At 42.6% G+C, this 20,322-nt stretch overlaps 1 protein-coding gene across 5 annotated transcripts in view; it reads left to right on the top strand.

Moving 5' to 3' along the window:
* The window catches only part of ST3GAL5 (ST3 beta-galactoside alpha-2,3-sialyltransferase 5), a 49,625-nt gene extending 32,820 nt beyond the window's left edge, over positions 1-16,805 (top strand). For 3 of the 5 annotated variants that reach the window (XM_012472961.3, XM_064377962.1, XM_012472963.3), the window contains exons 4-7: positions 8,768-9,111; positions 10,404-10,590; positions 12,110-12,268; positions 15,554-16,805. In XM_012472961.3, the coding sequence (XP_012328384.2) occupies positions 8,768-9,111; positions 10,404-10,590; positions 12,110-12,268; positions 15,554-15,802 (939 nt within the window). In that variant the 3' untranslated portion in view covers positions 15,803-16,805. The remainder of the gene's footprint in view (positions 1-8,767; positions 9,112-10,403; positions 10,591-12,109; positions 12,269-15,553) is intronic. The other 2 variants (XM_012472962.3, XM_012472964.3) reach the window with 2 other exon arrangements.
* Positions 16,806-20,322: the final 3,517 nt, after the last annotated feature.

Here is a 20,322-nt window from a genome sequence, read left to right as displayed (position 1 = left end):
CTTTAGGCATACTCAGCCCCTCACAGGTCCTTGGGTGAAACTCTTCTTTCCTTTTCTCTCTCTTTTTTTTTTTTTTTGAGACAGAGTCTCACTCTGTTGCCCAGGCTGGAGTGCAGTGGCGCAATCTCAACTCACTGCAACCTTCGCCTCCTTGGTTCAAGCAATTCTCCTTCCTTAGCTTCCCAAGTAGCTGGAATTACAGGCATGCGCCACCATGCACAGCTAGTTTTTGCATTTTTAGTGGAGACGGGGTTTCACTGTGTTGGTCAGGCTGGTCTCAAACCTCTGACCTCAGGTGATCTGCCCACCTTAGCCTCTCAAAGTGCTAGGATTACAGGTGTAAGCCACCGCACCCGACCTCTTTTCTTTTCTTTTCAATAGGGCCTCACTGTCACCTAGGCTGAAGTGCAGTGGCCCAATCATTGCTCACTGCAGCCTCCACCTTTCAGGCTCATGCAGTCCTCCCACATCAGCCTCCTGAGTAGCTAGGACTATAGCATGCACCACCATACCTGACACACACACACACACACACACACACACACACACACACACACATACATATACATTTTTTTTTTTTTGGTAGAGACTGGGTCTTACTGTGTTTCCCAGGTTGGTCTCAAACTCCTGGACTCAAGTGACTCAAGTGATCCTCCTGCCTTGGTCTCCCAAATTGCTGGGATTATAGGCATGAGCCACCATGCCCTACCCTCAAAACATTTTTATTGAGGTATAATTAACACACCATATAGTTCACCAATTTAAAGCATACAGTACAGCCAGTCATGGTGGCTCCTGTCTATAATCCCAGATTTTTGGGAGTCTGAAGTGAGAGGATCACTTGAGGCCAGGAGTTTGAGACAAGCTTGGGCAACATCCAAGACGTCATCTCTACTAAAAATAAAAACATTAGCTTTGTGTGGTGGCTTTCAACTGTAGTCCTAGCTACTCCAGAGACTAAGATGGAAGGATCGCTTGAGCCCAGGAGTTTGAGGTTACAGTGAGCTGTAATCATGTCACTGCACTCCAGCCTATACAACAGAACAGAATAAGACACTAAGAAAAAGGGATATAGTGCAGTGGTTTTGTGTAATACCCTATGGTTTTAGTGGTTTACAGAATTGTGCAACCATCACCATGAGGCAAGTTTAGAAGGTTTTTAAAAGAAACTCCATATCCATTAGCAGTCAGTCCCTGTTTCCCCCTCCCATGAGTTCTAGGCAACCACGAATCTACTTTCTTTCTCTATAGATTTGCCTATTATGGACATTTCATATAAATGGAGTCATCCATTTCATGGTGTCTTGTGACTGGATTCTTTCACTTAGAATAATGTTTCAATGTACACCCATGTTGTAGCATGTATCAGTACTTTATTATTATTTCCGGATACTATCTCATTGTATGGATATACCGCATTTTGTTTATCCATTCATCAGGACATTTGGGTTGTCTCCACTTTTGGTTATTATGAATAATGTTGCTGTGAACGTGGGATGTGTTTGTGTACCTGTTTTCAGTTCTTTTATGTATATACTAGGAATACAGTTGCTGGGTCAGATGGTAACTATGTTTTGCTTTTTGAGGATCTGCCAAGCTTTTTTCGAAATGGTTGCATCATTTTACATTCTTGTGAGTAATGTACCAGAGTTTCAGTTTCTCCACATCTTCATCAACATTTGTTATTGTCTTTCCTTTTTTACTGCTGCCGTCCTGAAAGACGTAATAAAATATCTCATTGTGTTTTTGATTTGTTGTTCCCTGATAGCTAATGATGCTGAGCATCTTTTCTATGTGTTCATTGAGCATTTGTGTGTCTTCTTTGGAGGAATGCCCGTTCAGATCCCTTTCCCATTTTTAATTGGGTTATTTGACTCTTTCTTCTTGAATCGTAAGAGTTCTGTTTTCTGGATACCAGTCCCCTATATCTGGTATGTGATTTTCAAGTATGTTCTCCACTCTCTAAGTTGTCTTTTCACTTTCTTGATATTAACATTTTTAGCACAAAAGTCTTTAATGCTGATGAAACCCAATTTACCTATTTTTCCTTTGGTCATTTGTGCTTTTGGTGTCATATCTAAGACACCATTGCTTAGTCCTAAGTTTTCTTCTCATATGTTTATAACGTATTCCCTCTTACATTTAGGTCTTTGATCCATTTTGCACTAACTTTTGTATATGGTATATTAATCCATTTTTGCTACCTATAAAGACATACCTGAGACTGGGCAATTTACAAAAGAGGTTTAATTGCACCTACAACTCCACGTGGCAGGGGAAGCCTCATAATCATGGTGGAAGGCAAGGAGGAGCAAGTCACATCTTACATGAATAGCAACCAGTAAAAGAGAGAAACTGTGAGGGGGAAACTCCTATTTTTAAAACCATCAGATCTCATGAGACCCATTCACTATCACAGGAAGAGCATGGGAAAGACCCACCCCACGATTCAGTCATCTACCACTGGGTCTCTCCCACAACACGTGGCAATTACAAGATGAGATTTGGGTGGGGACACAGAGCCAGACCTTATCAGTGTGAGGTCAGGGTCCAGGGTCATTCTTTTGCACGTGGTTCTCCAGTCATCCCAGCACCATTTGTTGAAAAGAATTTTCCTCTGTTTGCTGCATTCTTTCTTTCTTTGCTGCCTTGAGCCTTTCCCTGCCCTTCACCCTTCTGTTACTCATATTTTAAGTCAAATCTCGGCTTGGGGTTGCCCCTTCTGAGAGGCTAACACTGATCATCTCTCTCTGTGTGTGAGAGAGCCCCTTCGTGCATTAATTCTGATGTTTATCATTGTAGGATTTCAGCTGTTCATCTTCCCCACTTGTCTTCCAGGCCAGCTCTTGGGAGACAGGGGTTGCATGCTTAACGTTTTGCATTAGTTAATAGGCACTTATGTATATTAGACTTCGGGGGGAGGGGGAGATAGCACTTGAATCACAGAGCAATCTTCCACTATCTATGAACTCTAGACTGTACAGAAAATCCAGCTCTAACATGTAATTCTTTGAGTACATTCAATAATGCACCTTAGTTTTAATGTGAGCAACAGGACTGATAGTTCCGTTCAACCCTAAACATCCACTGGTAGACAGGGAAAACACCAGCACCCACTCCCTGCTTATTCTCCCTGAACCATGGAATGTAAGTCCTTTCATTAAGCTACCAGGCCAATATTTAGATCTCAGTTCATGGCTGGACCAATAGCAGCCTTCACAGATACCAGTGCCCTGCCTTGATGGACTTCAGTGAGGATTCCTGACCAATCACTGACAAGGCGGGTGGGAGGACCTCTGATGGGGAAGTCAGCCTCCCTGGTCCCACACCTGCCTGGAGAAGGAGCCAAAGCCACCTAAGCGAAACTGAGCAGCAGCCCACAGTGTCCATCTACCATGTCACCCCAGTGCTGAGCGATTTCTAAAAGGTTACTGTTTTCAATTATTTAAAAAACACCAAAAATTCAAGTAATATAGAAACAAAGGGGAAAGTCCCTTATAATTTTTCATAGGGAAAGAGGAAGAAATGGGGGCAGTTATGTAGTCAAATATGTTTGTAAAACTCCGTGAGTTTGAAATTAGTAAATTACAAAGTGAAAGCCTGCTGTAACTATGGTGGAATTGAGGGTGTCTTATTCTGTTACTAGAGAATTTTTTTTTTAAGTAGCTTTTTAACATTTTTGACCTTGTTAAAATGCTCCACTTTTCAAAATGGTCCTGACAGGATATCCCACTTCCTTCCACACAGAAAAGGTGGTTTGTGCAGAAGTGCAGACCTCAGAAGGCTTTGCACATGAGAGGAACAGCAAGAATTGCCTATCACGGAGGATTTGGGGTGGAGAGATCACAGGATATGGGATGGAAAATGAGACAGGGCCAGATAGTGGAAGGCCTTGAATGCTACACTAAGCATGAAGCAGCTCCTTAATTTGATATCTGGTTGTGTGCCATTGAAGCAAGAACAGAGTGGAGGACGTGGCCCATGTGGCCCTCGTGTTCTGAGTGGCTGTGAGATGGAGTTTGGTGTGAGCTCTCTACAAAGAAAACCAGGCAGTCAGTGGAGATTTGATCTGGACAAATTCGAATTCTCATAGATGTAGACTGGCAGAAGAAGGTCTCAGAGCTGTAAGGGTGGGGCCCTGTTAGCTCTGTTGGTTCCACTTAGCAACTCACAGTGTGAGTGGGACCCTGCCAGCCTTGCTAGATGTTAGCATTGTCTGGTGGCACTGGTCCCGGCCTGCATTACTGCAGCAGAGGAAGTGTGGCCGTGGCAGTTGTGGGTTTTGTATTTTCTATTTAAATATGTCCCTTAATGTGCCAGTTGTTAAAAAGTGTGGTTCAGATGTGGAATTGCACTTAAAAGAAATTTGAGGAGAGATGAGGGCACGTTGATGTCCGTTTCAGTTTGGGCTATGTGTAGCAGCATTTTGAACTTGGCCCTCTCTCCTCGCTGAGAGCTAAAGGCCACTTCTCACCCTGCGGACGGCATTGCGTGCAGTTAATTATGGCCAAATGGACTCAGCCACTTCCTCGTCGTCTTCTCTCAGACTCTGCAGACCTACACCGTACCTTTAAAGGAAGCAGGGCCCTCCCTGCTGAGGCATGCAGTGAGCCCAGGCACCAGCACCTCCAAACCGAGTCCTTTCTCTCCTTAGTGCTGCTTCCCCCTTTCCAGGCCTTCCTGGGATGTCTTAGAGGTAAGAAAACTGAAGGCTCTACCTAGGGAGAAATGCTTTAGCCAAGATGATACTGCTAGTTAAATCAAACTGAGTCCAGCTTCCAGATCTCCTGATTATTTTTTTTCTAACACTTGATAGGATGAAATCTACGTAAGATTTACTCCTTTGAAGCCTATTGTTTGATAAAGTATTAATAAATGTATGCGGCCACACCTGTGTTACCACAGTCTCGCTTTAGCACATTCCCATGGCCCAAGTGAGTTCCCTGGAGCCCCTCTGCAGTCAGTCCCCACCCTCATCCCTCAGCCCCAGGCTGCCACCGCCTGGTTGAGTTTATACTGTAGTGTTCTTTCTGTGACTTGGTTGTTTAAATTTTTTTCTGCTTTTAACTGGGTAAAAGTTATAATTTAAATGTGAGTAAAATATGTCAATAACTTGACTCTCAGTTACTGTCCTTGTGTGATATCATACAAGTCTCCACACATGCCAGGTGCTGGGCAAAATGCTTTGGGCATCAGAGCAACCTGGGAGGAAGAGACCAGCACCAGAGTTTACAGGTGTGGGAAATGAAAGCTCTACAGGGAACTGATGCCTCCAGATCACGTGATCCCACATCTCCTTAACTCCAGATTTTTTTTTTTTTAATAATAAGTGCAATAGAACGTTGCCTTTTACTATGAATTATGCTGCTTGTATTTCTGAGAAGGGTTTTCCTCAAAATTTCAGAGTGGAAATGAAAGTGGGGATTTTGCTGAGGAAAATTACTCTGATTGTTTTTAATACCCTTCTGTGAATTTCACATGATGTTTTTCCTAACACATTACCACAGCATTAACAATTGGCACTACCAGATTATCTACTTAGTCTTAATCGTGGACAACCTGCAAGCTCAGCCCAGAAGATGTTAAAAACTGAAACCTTTGTTTTTGTCCCTGGATTTGAGATGAGTGGGAGTTTGTGTATTTTACGAGAAAGTCACCAGCTCCCGGCTGCCCAGGGAGCCTCATCTGGATGAATGCCATCTGGGCCCCAGCTGCCTGAGGCGTTCCTGGGAGCTCTGGCGCCGCCTGCAGGGGAAGACGGCCTAGTCACACTGCCTCCTCTTCCTCGCAGCTCGTGAAGGTGGGGCGCTCCCCTTGCATTTTCTTCTGAGCCGTAAGCCACAGGCAAGCAGTGGAGAGGGAGGAGAGCAGCTGAGACAAGTGTCGGTTCAACTCATTTAAAGATGTGGGACAAGCTCTGAGGAAGCCCCCAAGACAATGATATCTGGTTGTGTGCCATTGAAGCAAGAACAGAAACCATCCAGAGTGGAGGACATGGCCTGTGTGGTCCTTGTGTTCTGAGTGGCTGTGAGATGGAGTTCGGTGTGAGCTCTCTACAAAGAAGGCCCTGTCTCCAGGCAGGCAGTGGAGAGTTGTTAAACGAGCTGAAACAAAAGAGGATGAGGAATTGCTGTGGCTTTAGCCGTTGCCAGCGGCATGTAAAACACTCACTCAGGATTTTCTTACCACATCCACTGTGAGTTAGGCGCAAGGAGGGGTCACAGTCAGAAGGTGACTATGAGACATGTGCCCTGCCCACAGTATAGAAAATTAAGTTGGAAGCCTGAAATTGACCTCTTGGTGAGAATGGAAGTGGAATGAAATTTTACTCCATTCTAGATGAAGCTTCTGAAGAGGAGACCTGGCAGCTCCGTGAACGTGCAGCTTGCTCACGCACCTCTTTCTAGTCCTGTGGCCATCGGTGAGCTTCTCCAGGTCCCTCTTGCCACTTCTCAGATGTTCCTTTCTGTCCTAGGAGATTTGTAAAACCATACGCTTAGAATATGATTCTCAGTGGAGAATTAGACCTTTAGGTCTCTAAAAATTGCCATTCATGACTTTCAGGCCTAAGGTTTAGAGATGAATGTGCAGTGTGGATAGCTGCTCTGTGTGTCCTGCTTCCACCAGCTTGGTATTAAGCACCAGAGCATCGTCTGCTGGAGGCCTGGCCAGAGGTGAGCCCCCTCCATTTGCTGGCTCGGGGGCTCAGGGTCATGGCAGATTCCTTACTTGGCTTTCCCATGGATTCTTCATGAAGATGTCAATTCGTATTTAAACATTTGTTCTCAGTGGTGGTGTTTGTGTGTGCTGATTTCTGTCAGAAGAAGCTGTTGTTTTAGGAGCCAGGAAAGAACTCAGCCCAGATTGCTGTGCTAGCTCAGACCTCTTACAAAGTGAAGATACTAATGACTGTCTTTTAAGGTGCCATAGTGTCATGCGGGTAAACGGAGGCAGTGGTTATGCATGGTGTCTGTAGCAGTGTTTCTGAGGCTCCAAAAATATCAGTTCCTTTTTCAGAAATTGGGCTAGATCCTTGGGATGTAGACAGTGATATCATGGGTACCAACAACTTGGCAAAGCTATAATATATTAAATGTTTCTGCCATAATAGGATAGACGCATTCCTTAAAAAAATGTATTAAACAAAAATTAGAAAATAAAAATAACAAGGCCTTGAAGAAAAACGTAGGTGGGGGTAAACATTTAAACCTATACCACAGTAATAATCCTCATAATGATACTGACAAAGTTGAAAAGATATATTAAATTTCTAATAATAAATATCCCAGTAAATATATGATCTCACAAACACACCTTCTGCCTGCAAGAAGGTAGTGAATAGGAGGGGTAACTCAGGGCCAAGGCTGCTAAATATGGAGACAAGGACACAAAAGCACAAAGATTAGGGAGAACTACCTGACAGGGGTTCTGAGAAGCATTTGTCCAGCTGAGCCAAGAGGAAGACTGGGGTGAATGGACACATGTACCATATTCCCCCAAGGTTGTGTTTGGGTTTTTTTTTTTTTTTTTTTTTTTTTTCTGAGACAGCGTCTCCGTCTGTCACCCAGGCTAGAGTACAGTGGCACAATCATGACTCACTGAAGCCTCAACGTCCCAGGTCTAGGATCACTTGATACTCATGCCTCAGACTCCCATGTAGCTGGGGCCACAGGTGCATACCACCACACCTGGCCTATTTTTAAAAATTTTTTGGTAGAGATGGGATCTCACTATGTTGCCCAGGCTGGCCTCAAACCCCTGGGCTCAAGTGATCCTCTCACTTTGACCTCCCAAAGTGCTGAGATTATAGGTGTAAGCCACCACGCCCACCTTTCCTTTGAGTTTTGTTGCTTTCAGCTGGGCTAATGAACTTGGGATTTAGCAGCAGCTCCTGGCTGAGACAAAACATTTAAATGTGTATGAAAATGCAGACTGGGAAAATGCTTTGAAACCAATGCAATTTCTATGTTAAGGGGACATTGTTCCCTGATTCTATTTAAGGTAATTTGCACTCTAGGCTGTGTGAAGCTCTGTACCTCAACTGATAAATAAGCCTGTTCGTCATCCTGCTAGATGAGAACCTGATATATGAAACCTTTTTTTAATCAGGTAAAAAAAAAGCCATAAAATTTACCATCATAATTATTTTTAAATGTACAATTTGGCAGTGTTAAGTATATTTACACTCTTGTGAAACAAATTTCTAGAACACTTTGATCTTGTAAAACCAAAACTCTGTACTCATTAAATAGCTTCCCTTTTCCCTCCCTCCTCGACCCTGGTAACCACCATTCTTTCCTGTTTTTATGAATATGACTACTTTAGATACCTCATATAAGTCAGGTCATACAGTATTTGTCTCTTCGTGACTGCCTTTGCTTAGCACAGTGTCCTCAAAGTTTAACATGTTGTAGCATGTATCAGAATGTTATGAAACATGAAGTCTTAAACACCCCAAAGTACACTTTTTACCCTAAATGTATTTGAACAGTGTTAGGCCAGGAGTGGGAGGTGGGAGTCCCTCTTGCTTTGCCTCTGCAGTGAAATGAATACCCTGCTGTGTTTATCTCCTTGTCATGTGATTCTCCCAGGCTGTTTCTTCAAGTTTCTAAGCCTAACTTAACTCTAAAATGCAAATGTTCTTTGTTAAAAGACAGTAATCAACACGGGAGCTACATTAGATATCATAGGATAAATTTCATCTAGAAGAGTACATTTTAAATGCAGGAGAGTTTTTATAACCCAGATTGCTGTGATTTCGTTCCAGAGAGCTCAGAAATACGCCCAGCAAGTCTTGCAGAAGGAATGTCGACCCAAGTTTGCCAAGACGTCAATGGCACTGTTATTTGAGCACAGGTATAGCATGGACTTACTCCCTTTTGTGCGGAAGGCCCCCAAAGCAAGTGAAGCTGAGTCCAAGTACAATCCTCCTTTTGGGTTCCGGAAGTTCTCCAGTAAAGTCCAGACCCTCTTGGAACTGTTGCCAGAGCATGACCTCCCTGAACACTTGAAAGCCAAGACCTGTCGGCGCTGTGTGGTTATTGGAAGCGGAGGAATACTACACGGATTAGAACTGGGCCACACCCTGAACCAGTTCGATGTTGTGATAAGGTACATTGCTTTTATTTATTTGTTTACTTATTTTTATTGTTTTTATTTTATTTTTTGAGGCAGGGTCTCACTCCTGTCATCCAGGCTGGAGTACAGTGGTGTGATCTCGGCTCACTGCAGCCTCAGCTTCCCAGGCTCAGGAGATCCCCCACCACAGCCCCTCCAGTAGCTAGGACCCCAGGCACACACATTGCAGCTAATTTTTTATATTTTTAGTAGAGATGGGGTTTCTCCGAGTTGCCCAGACTGGGGTACATTGCTTTTAAAACCAACCTTTCTCTCCTAGAACTCAGTGCACTGCTCTTGGTCAGTGAGGCTCCAGGAATAGTGAGGGATGCAGGAAACTCTTCACAGTCCCTGCCATGAAGGGACTTACTGTTTGAGAAGTTGAAACAAAAACACAAAATGGTTGGGTGCTCCAAGCGGTCATACTGACCCTAAGTTGAAGGCTCATGCTGCAGGCTGCAGTCAGTGGCAGAACCTTGTCAGAGGAAGTGAGGTTCAGAAGATGGGTAGATTCAAGTAAACCTGCAAAAGACCATGACTGCCAAGCAGGGGCAAGAAGAGGACACAGCAGGAGACTTGAGTCAGTGAGGGGCCTGGCTTCTGGAAGGCAGTGCTGGCTGGAACATGGAAAGCACACAGAGAAGTTCAAACTCACCATGATAGCCAGTAGGGAGTCATCCTAGATTCTTTTTTGGTTTCACTGTTTAAAAATTGATTTCTGGCCAGGTGCAGTGGCTCATGCTTATAATCCCAGCACTTTGGGAGGCTAAGGCAGGAGGATCGCGTGAACTCAGGAGTTCAAGTCCGGCCTGGGCAACATAGAGACAACTTGTCTCTACAAAAAAATCAAAAAGTCAGTCGGGTGTAGTGGACTAGATTTTCCCTTCTGATTCATTTTTTGAAATTCTGGCAGAACTAATATCTGAGCACAATGGGAAATTTCCAAGGAAATTTTACTGGTACCCAGAGAAAGTCCCAAATGTAATATGCTTAGATTGAGTAAAAATAGTAGAGCTAGATGAAATTGCCTGACATTCAGGAATTAGATACAAGTGTTCAGTCAGGGACTAAAGGCTGCATTCCTTAAACTCCTAGAAAGACAGAGCTGGGAGGGGCGATGAGGCTGCTGGGAAGGGTGGCCTACCCCACCCCCCAAACCATCTACTCATTCCTAGTCTGAAGAAAATGAAGAAAATGTGGAGGACATGACATGGATAACGCCTGGTATGCAAAGATGGTTGATGGCTTGTTTTGTCAGTATGTCTTTGTCCTTTTTATTTAAATAGGTTAAACAGTGCACCAGTTGAGGGATATTCAGAACACGTTGGAAATAAAACTACTATAAGGATGACTTATCCAGAGGGCGCACCACTGTCTGACCTTGAATATTATTCCAATGACTTGTTTGTTGCTGTTTTGTTTAAGAGTGTTGATTTCAGCTGGCTTCAAGCAATGGTAAAAAATGAAACCCTGGTAAGCACTAGAACTTCTATTAAATGTTCCTTAGTAAAAAGTGAAGAAGACTCAGTTGTAATTATAGCCTTTTATTTTTACACATGCACAGTGGAGTGCATACTTTCATGTTGTCTTTCAGATGATAATCACTCTCTTTGTAGAAACCCCTCAGCAATTCTTTCTTTTTTTTTCTTTTCTTTTTTTGAGAGGGAGTTTCACTCTGTTGCCCAGGCTGGAGTGCAGTGGTGCAGTCTTGGCTCACTGCAACCTCCACATCCCAGGTTCAAGCAATTCTCCCACCTCAGCCTCCCGAGTAGTTGGGATTACAGGCACCTCTCACCATGCCCGGCTAATTTTTATATTTTTAGTAGAGACGGGGTTTCACCATGTTGACCAGGCTGATCTCGAACACCTGACCTCAGGAGATCCACCTGCCTCGGCCTCCCAAAGTGCTGGGATTACAGGCGTGAGCCATCGCCCAGTCACCCCTCAGCAAATTTGCTGCAAATTGCTTTTAGAACCTAATTAAGAGTCACATGAAAATGGTGATCATTGCTTAATGGGAATATCCAGATTATGACCAAAATTGCTATTACTGAGGTTGTTCACTTACCTGGTTCTCCAGACATGAACTTGCATCGCTTTTGGCTAGTTCCAGATATTCGATTTACTTAGATGAATATAAGCCTTTTTGAGGATATTGAAAAGAATATAAGATTGTTGAGGAATACTTCTAAAGAGCATCTCCAAAAGTGCTTTAGTCAGTGGTTTCCTTGTTGAAATAAATTCATAGCATTCCAGAAAGGCAGCTATGGAGGAGATGGCCCTCACTTGGTCATATTCCTTTTGTCTTTATTGATCACATTACTTTATAGTCCCACCCATTATATTCAAATACATTTCAGAGGTCAACTGTTGAGGAATGTGTGCACATTTATAGACATACGCACAAACTAGCTGTCTGTGAAACTAATGGGACGTATTAGACTTTTCACATAAACTCCATGTGATGAAGAATTTATATTTCCAAAGCTGATTCTATACCAGTCATCATGGTCTTCTGGATTTTTCTATTGGGTAGAAGTTCCAGTTGGAAGATGAATCATATATGAAATGACTTCAGTCAGTTGCCAAGAGACTTCATGGAACTAGGAAATAGAGTAAGTGGGAGAGGATGCAAGGTGAGGGCAGTCACAGCACTTAATAGCCTTAAATTGGACCTATTTGCTTGGGCTTCCCTGGACAAAATGGTAGCTTTAGAGCCATTGAGGAATGTCTACCTCAAACAAATACAAGCTGGTTCTACTGTTCCTCTCTTTGTCCAGGGCCACCTTTGGGAAGTGGCTATTTTAGAGTTACTTTTTTGAGTTGAAGTGCTGGATTTGCATAGATTTTGCAATCTACAGTAGTAGGTTGCTGCAGAAGGCAGTGCACAGGGCCACGTGGGGTCATGCCCATGGCTTTGGCCTCATGAATGGGAATGCTTTCTCCCCTACCCCGGAAGGGTGACTAACGACTACTTGCTTGCTTTCCTTAGCCATTTTGGGTGCGACTTTTCTTTTGGAAGCAGGTGGCAGAAAAAATCCCACTACAGCCAAAACATTTCAGGATTTTGAATCCGGTTATCATCAAAGAGACTGCCTTTGACATCCTTCAGTACTCAGAGCCTCAGTCAAGGTTCTGGGGCCGAGATAAGGTATTTTTGTTGCTACTCAAAATTAATTGTTCTCTGTTTGAGGGGCAATGTTTACAAATTTCACTTTGGCTCAACCATATACCCAAAAGCATCTCCAGTGGAGAAACCCAGCCTTCGATTAGATGCTCCGTGTGTGTTTACCACTGTGCACTTGGCTGCAGGGCTCCTCATTGTTTAATTGGCCTTCTCTCCAGTGACTCTTCTCTTTAATGTAGGCACCACATTAACACTTAACATCACGGAGATACTATTTAAGATATTCTTACTCCAAGACTCCATATAACTGCAGGACACTGAAAGGCACTTTTGTGATCTGAAAAGTTATTTACATTTTATTTTTTAATTTTTTTTAATTAAAAAAATTTGTGTCTCAGAGAAAAGTCATATTTACATTTTCACTCTGTGGGCCACTCTGGTGAGAATTGATTTTTATCATCACTTTGTAGGTGATAGTTATAAAAGTAAATCCTCAAGAACAGTGTTTTTCAGTTAATGCCTGGGTCTCATCTTAGGCATTCTGATTTAATTGGTTTGTATTTTAAGATTTTCTAAATTCCCTGGACGATTTTTATTTTGCAGCCTAATTTGGGAACTTTGTGCGCTAAGCTATTTATTGCAGTAAAGATTCTTTACCTGCAATTAGCAAGTGCTGCCACCAGGTGGAGCGGGGGTGCACATGCCTTTATTACTTGCGGCTTCTTGATCTGAATAACTTAACCTGTGTCTTTAAAACTTAAGACGTGTGTGGAAATTATCACATATACAACGAGAGTAAACACTCTCAGAATACAAAGAGCTCTTATTAAATCAAAAAGAAAAATATGAACCAGTAGAAAATGGGCAAAGAATAGGAATAGATATTTCACAAAAGAATTAAAATAGCCAAAGAATACATGGAAAAATGTTCAGCTTTACCAATAATCAAATAAAAGCAAATTAGAGCCACAGTAGCATTTTTGCCCACTTTCTTAGCAAAGACTTAAAAGTTTGATAATATCCTTGTTTGGCGGGAATGTGTAGAATGATCAGTTGGCACTTTTCCTGGAGGCTATTTTGGCAATATTAAACCATTTTAAATATGAATAACCCCTGGCCCACCAGTTTTACACTAAAAATGTTATTACAAGGAAATTAGAGAAATTTGCAAAGATGGATATTCTAGGATATATACTATAGCATTAACAGCAGAGTACTAACAATAGCCAAGTGTTCATCATTATGGGATTGTTTAAACAAATTATTATAAAGTCAATTCAATATTGTGATAGGAAAACACCTCCACTGTATATTAAGGAGAAAATCGAGATATAGAACATTTGAAAAATAAACGTATGTGTTTAGTGTAAAAGCCTGGAAAAAGACACCAACCTGTGAAGAATGCCCTTCTTCAGAGGGGAAGTCTGTAGAAGGCTTCTGCTTTCTGTTTTATAATCTGTCTATTAGTTGAACTCAATGTTCGCCTATTTTTATAATTGATAAAACGACGTTTTTCTTTTGGATAAAAACAGTAACTTAAAAGAGGACTTCTGATCTAAAATTGCAGTGTCAGAACTCATGTATATGTCCTTTCAGGAGATGAAGAAGCCTGTTGAGCAATAGGCGGTGTGCTCTCAGAGGGCATGCTATAGAGATAACATGCTTTGGGGAGTTTTTCATTGTTTTTTAGTTCTCTCCATATATCAACCCAATGGACAGTTGAATTAACACATTCCTTCCACAAACACTGAGTATTCCCTGTGTGCCAAGCTGGTCACTGGGGGTACAGGGTTGGAGAAGACAGAGCAATGCCTAGAGCCCTGGCTAAACAGGAGTAAAGTGTCCTTTGTGTTAATTTCTCTTGGTTTCTATTTCCAAGCTTGCAGAATGGATGTTGAGTTTCTTTTTAACAAATGAGGTTGGCTTTGAGAGGTACCAAGGAGCAGGAGGCAGATTTTAACAAATGATGGCTTCAGTAGATGTTCCTAATCCCACCTGAATTGGTGAATTCTGAGGGTCCACTGTTGTTCCCATTTACAAAAAAAGAGAGTTATATTTATGGCAGCTATAAGCTCAACTAAGATGAATGAAAAGGGAGCCACGTTTGCACATGAAAAGCAAAAGGATGCTAATACAGAGTATTAGTAGATTGGTGTCAGCTGTCGAGGAGGCCTAGTGAGCTGCAGGGCCTCCTGTATTCCTCCCTGTCCTGTGTACTGTCTTTACCCAAGACTGGCATGGAGATCCAGAAAGCACAATGCCAGATTTGCACGTTCCAGGAGGCATGACAAGATGCCAGACATGAGGAGGGAGTGGGGACACATCAGAATCTAGAAAGGTTTAGACATTGGGCATTCTAGGCCAGTCAGTAGGATACATTTTTAAAGGAACAAATGTGAAAGTGTTTTATTCAGGACAAAAATTTACTTGCAGCTGGGCATGGTGGCTCATGCCTGTAATCTAGTTTGACACCAGCCTGGGCAACATGGTGAAACCTTATCTCTACAAAAAATACAAAAATTAGCCAGGCCATGGTGGTGCATGCCTGTAGTCCCAGCTACTCAGGAGGCTGAGGTGGGAGGATCACTTGAGCTTGGGAAGGTCGAGGCTGCAGTGAGCTGTTACTACACCACTGCACCCCAACCTGGGTGACAGAGCAAGACTGACCCTGTCTCAAAAACAAAAAAATTTACTTGCCCAAACAGATGGTGGGAAGAAACTGGCTTAGCAGCTCTACATGGGGAAATGGCCTGGAAGTGCTATTTGCCAGCAAAGCTAATGGGGCCCTTAAGGTGGGCTATAGCTGCAGGTGGTGTGAATGCAGTCTTCTGCAGTGAGAACTGAGAATCCTCTGTTCTCAGGAAGGGATGGGCTCCAGAAACCATGCCCTGGGAAGGACTGTAAAAGGTCCTGTGGCCGCCTATCCCAGAGCAGACCTCATAGACATTTGTCACTGGGAAGTGGGAAGTAGGCTTTTTTTTTTTTTTTTTTCCTTAATGATTCTGGGCATCACATATAGGACCAGTGGGGTAGACATTTTAGAAAGTATACCTTTTAACTTTGTGTAAGAATTGTTAGACTGCCCTTGAAAGTGTGTGAATATCACAGACCATGTTTTAGAGTCGAGATTCCTGACTTGAATGGGGGACTTGGACTCTAAAGTTGCTGATGTATAAAATTATGTGATGTAGACATTGCAGTCCCCAGTGTAGCTTTCATGACTCTGATAGCATCTGTAATATTGGCAAAATGGTGAATTGTGCTAAAACTTTTTTTTTTTTTTGCTTTTTGATCTTTTCCCTTTCTCAGAACGTCCCCACAATTGGTGTCATTGCTGTCGTCTTAGCCACACATCTGTGCGATGAAGTCAGTTTGGCAGGTTTTGGATATGACCTCAGTCAACCCAGAACACCTTTGCACTACTTTGACAATCAGTGCATGGCTGCCATGAACTTTCAGACCATGCATAATGTGACAACGGAAACCAAGTTCCTGTTAAAGCTGGTCAAAGAGGGAGTGGTGAAAGATCTCAGCGGAGGCATCCATTGTGAATTCTGAACACACAAAACCTCAGTTGAAAATGCAACTCTGAACTCTGAGGGCTGTTTTTAATAGCCTTCTTGATGTATTTCATCCTGCAAATACTTTGAAGTGCAGCTGGTGTTTTTAACTTTTAATTTAAAAACACAAAAAGATTTTAGCTCTTCCCAGTTTTTTTTTTCCTATTTATTTGAGGTCAGTGTTTGTTTTTGCACAGCATTTTGTATGTGAAATTTTAAGAATTGAATTGGAAAGACTTCTCAAAGAGAATTGTTTATAACGATGTGCTGATTTTTAAGAAAGTAATTTAATTTGTAAAAATTACGTTCGTTTATACTGCACATTGAATGCAGGTAACTAATTGGAAGGAGAGGGTAGGTCACTCTTTTGATGATGGCCTTGAGCCTCATTCTGGTTCCCTGCTGTGGCTGTGCTGCTTGGTGTGACCCACGGAGGATCCACTTTCGGGATGACATGTTCCGTAGCTATGCTGCTGATACGGGGTCCGCGACACAGCAGTGTGAGGCCTGGGCTGGTCGGAGGAGGTCACAGCCCTCTCTGTTGGTCTGCCCTCTGCAGAAAGACTCGAGAACCAACCATGGAAGCTGTCCTGGAAGCCCCTGGTCGGGGAGGGACATGGAATCCGTGTCCTCTGACAACTGTGAAGCCGCCCTGGGCTGTAGAAACCACAGTCTTCCAAGCAATTATGACAACTCTTGAATTTCTTGGGTTTTCTTTTTTACTGCCCTTTCAAAGCACTTAAGTGTTAGATCTAACATGTTCCAGTGTCTGTCTGAGGTGGCTTTAAAAAGCAGAACAAAACCTTTGTTATACAGAGTCATGGGAGAGTACACCCTTCCCAGGAATAATCACGTTTTGGGAAACACTGAAATAAAATCCTCCCAGTATTATAAATTGCATATTTAAAAAAAAAAAAAGAATGTTTTTTGAATGCTACCTGGCAGTGTATACCAGGCAATGTGTCAGTTTAAAAAGAAAAAAGAATAAAAACTTTTGAGGAGCTCTTGTAGTCTGGTTAATTTGAGTGCTTATGTCTGTGAGTCTACCCAAAATGTCCTTCTTGGATGCTGCTGCTGGGTGGAGATCTCTCTGTGGATCCCAGTAGTGAGGGACAGAGAATTAAGGTCCCTTGTCATGCAAGCTGCTTGAGCCCAGACAACTGTGAACCCTTCTGGAGAGATGCTGGGTGTCGGTGGCTTCCTCCCCAAGGAAAGGCTGGCCCTAGCTTCTGTCTTAACAGCTCTAGCCTCTGATCAGAAGATCTGCTGCTACTCTGTTCCCAGCCTGCCCCAGACTCGGCTGCCTTCATCGCTGTTCTCCACTCTGTGGCTGCTGTTGTCACTAATGCTACCTCCCTCCACTCTCCCTTCCTGCAAATGCTTGTGCAGCCCCAGTGCAACCTGGACCCCCAGCCCATTCCAGCATCTTCCCATCTCCCTCCTCCTCGGCATATGCAGGGCCAGGAGTCAGGTCACAGCATTCAAAGCAGAGTCCCTTCAATCTCCAGGGATCTGGGATCCTGCTCAGAGTGGCCAGCAGAGCAAAAGTTGTATTTTTCTGGTTTTGTGTCTTTACAAATATTTTTGTATGAATTTTACTTTCTACTCTACAAGCTACGGCTTAAGAGAAAATGTTTTAAGATTATCACCCATCAAATGACAGTTTCGAAAAGTGAGACTCTGGAAGATGGTCCACAGCTCCCTTGTGCCTCAGGTGGGGCTGGGCTTACACCACACAGCCCCACCCCGGCATCCCTCAGGGTCTAATTGGAGAAGCCCGAACTTCCTAAGAATGTTCCTCAGGCAACATTCTTAATGCTGTGAGCAACGCCTTGCTGGTGTGAGGAGACTTGCTCACCTGCTTCTCAAGGCTGCTGGGATGTGTGGTGCTCAAAGCTTGCACTTGGTCAGCTTGTAGCAACTCTCAGACCCGCTCCCGGCCCCACCCCTTCTCCCCTCAAGACCCTTCTTGCATCCTTGGGTTGCTTTGCTCGTGGCTCTCAACTTTTACTTACTCAGGCGGTAAGTAGGAATCCTAAAAAGGCGTATTTTTGTAGACCTTTTATGAAGTCCACCAGCCAACAAGAGTTGGCTGTAGGTCATTCTCAAGAACTTTTAACACTCGGCATTCATTTGTTGGAAGTTTCATTTTCACTTCAGAGCTGCACCCCATTAACCCCCAACCCCCCACACACTCTTCTGAAAACAGACCTTCGCTAGGTGCCTCTGGGTGTTCTAAGTTTGAGCTCCAGTAACTGAGAATTCACTGTCACGCCTAACAGCTTTGTATTGCATGCTAGACCTGCATGCACACCCTCCGACATAAATGAAATCACTGGCTCTGAGACAACTTAGGAAGACTTACACATGTTCTGTATTTTAACATACTTCTAGAACTTTGAGCTGCAGATAATTTCCGTTTTAGGGATTTTTTTCATTATTTTAATTTTTGATTGATACATAATGATGTACATATTTTGAGGGTCCCTGTGATAATTTAATACATTCATGAAATTATAAGGAACAAATCTGTGTAATTGGGATATCTGTCACATTAAATATTTGTCTTTATGGTAGAAACATTTTAATTCTAGTGATTTTGAAATACACAGTAAATTATCGTAAACTATAGGCATTCTACTGACCTATCAAATACTAGGTCTTCTTCTATCAAACTGTATATTTGTACCCATCAATCAACCTCTCTTCATTTCTCCCTACCCTTTTTGGCCCCTGGTAACCACCAATCTACTCTCTATCTTCACGAGATCCACTTTGTTAGCTCCCACATAGGATTGAGAACGTGTGATATTTGTCTTTCTGTGTTTGGTTTATTTCACTTGACATCACCTCCAGTTCCATCTATCTTGCTGCAAATAACAAGGTTTCAACTTTTTATGGTGGAATAATACTCCATTGCATATATACACCACATTTTCGTTATCCAGTCAGCCACTGATGGGCACTTAGGTTGATTTCATATTTTGGCTATGTGAATAGTGCTGCAATAAACACGGGAGTGTGGACATCTCTTCAACATGTTGATTCTTATATTTTGGATATTGATATGGTTGGCTCTGTGTCCCACCCAAATCTCAACTTGTACTCCTCTAATTCTCATGTATTGTGGGCGGGCCCTGTGGGAGATAATTTGAATTATGGGGAAAGTTTCCCTCATACTATTCCCATGGTAGTGAAGAAATCTCACAAGATCTGATGGTTTTATCAGGGGTTTCTGCTTTTACATCCTCGTTTTCTCTTGCTACAGCCATGTAAGTGCCTTTTGCCTCCCACCATGATTCTGAGGCCTCCCCAGCCATGTGAAGCTACAAGACCAATTAAACCTCTTTTTGTTCCCAGTCATGGGTATGTCTTTATCAGCAGCATGAAAACAGATTAATACAGATATATAACCAGTAGTGGAATGGCTGGATCAAATGGTAATTCTATTTTTAGTTTTTTGAGGAACTTCTATACAATACTCCATAGTGGTTGTACTAATTTATGTTCCCACCAACAATGCACAAGGGTTCCCTTTCTCTACATCCTTGCCAGCATTTATTATTCCCTGTCTTTCTTATAAAAGCAATTTTAACTGGGGTGAGATTATATTGTTGATCTGTATTCTCTGATTATTAGTAATATTAAGCATTTTATCATATACCTCTTGTCCCTCTATGTCTTTTTTTTTTTTTTTTTTTTTTTGAGACGGAGTTTCGCTCTTGTTACCCAGGCTGGAGTGCAATGGCACGATCTCGGCTCACCGCAACCTCCACCTCCTGGGTTCAGGCAATTCTCCTGCCTCAGCTTCCTCAGTAGCTGGGATTACAGGCACGTGCCACTATGCCCAGCTAATTTTTTGTATTTTTAGTAGAGATGGGGTTTCACCATGTTGACCAGGATGGTCTCGATCTCTTGACCTGGTGATCCACCCGTCTCGGCCTCCCAAAGTGCTGGGATTATAGGCGTGAGTCACCGCACCCAGCCTCTTTTTTTTTTTTTTTGAGAATGCCTTTTCAGATCTTTTGCCCATTTTAAAATCAGATTGTTTTTTGCTTTTGAGTTGTTTGAACTCCTTATATAGTTTGGTTATTAACCCCTCATCAGATGGATAATTCTCAAATATCTTCTCTCATTCTGTGGATTGTCCCTTGTTGATTGTTTCCTTAGCTGCACAGAATCTTTTTAGCTTGATAATTCCATTGTAATGTAATGATAATTCCATTGTAATTTCATTTGTCTATTTTTTATTTGGTTGCCTATGCTTTTGAGGTCTTACACAAAACATTTTTGCCCAGACAAATGTCCTGGAGTGTTTCCCTAATGTTTTAATGTAGTTTCATAGTTTTAGGTCTTAGATTTAAATCTTTAATCAGTTTGCTTTGGTTTTTGTATATGGTGAGAGACAGGGGTTTAGTTTTATTCTTCTGCATGTAATTATCCAGTTTTCCCAGCACCATTTATTGAAGAGACTCTCTCCTTTCCCCGCTGTAGTTCCTGGTGCCTTTGTCAAAACTG

This window comes from Aotus nancymaae, unplaced genomic scaffold (genome assembly GCF_030222135.1).
Source record: "Aotus nancymaae isolate 86718 unplaced genomic scaffold, 86718_ANA_hifiasm-v0.15.2.pri h1tg000017l, whole genome shotgun sequence".
NCBI classification, from domain to species: Eukaryota; Metazoa; Chordata; class Mammalia; order Primates; family Aotidae; genus Aotus; species Aotus nancymaae.
This window is presented reverse-complemented; position numbering and strand designations above follow the sequence as displayed.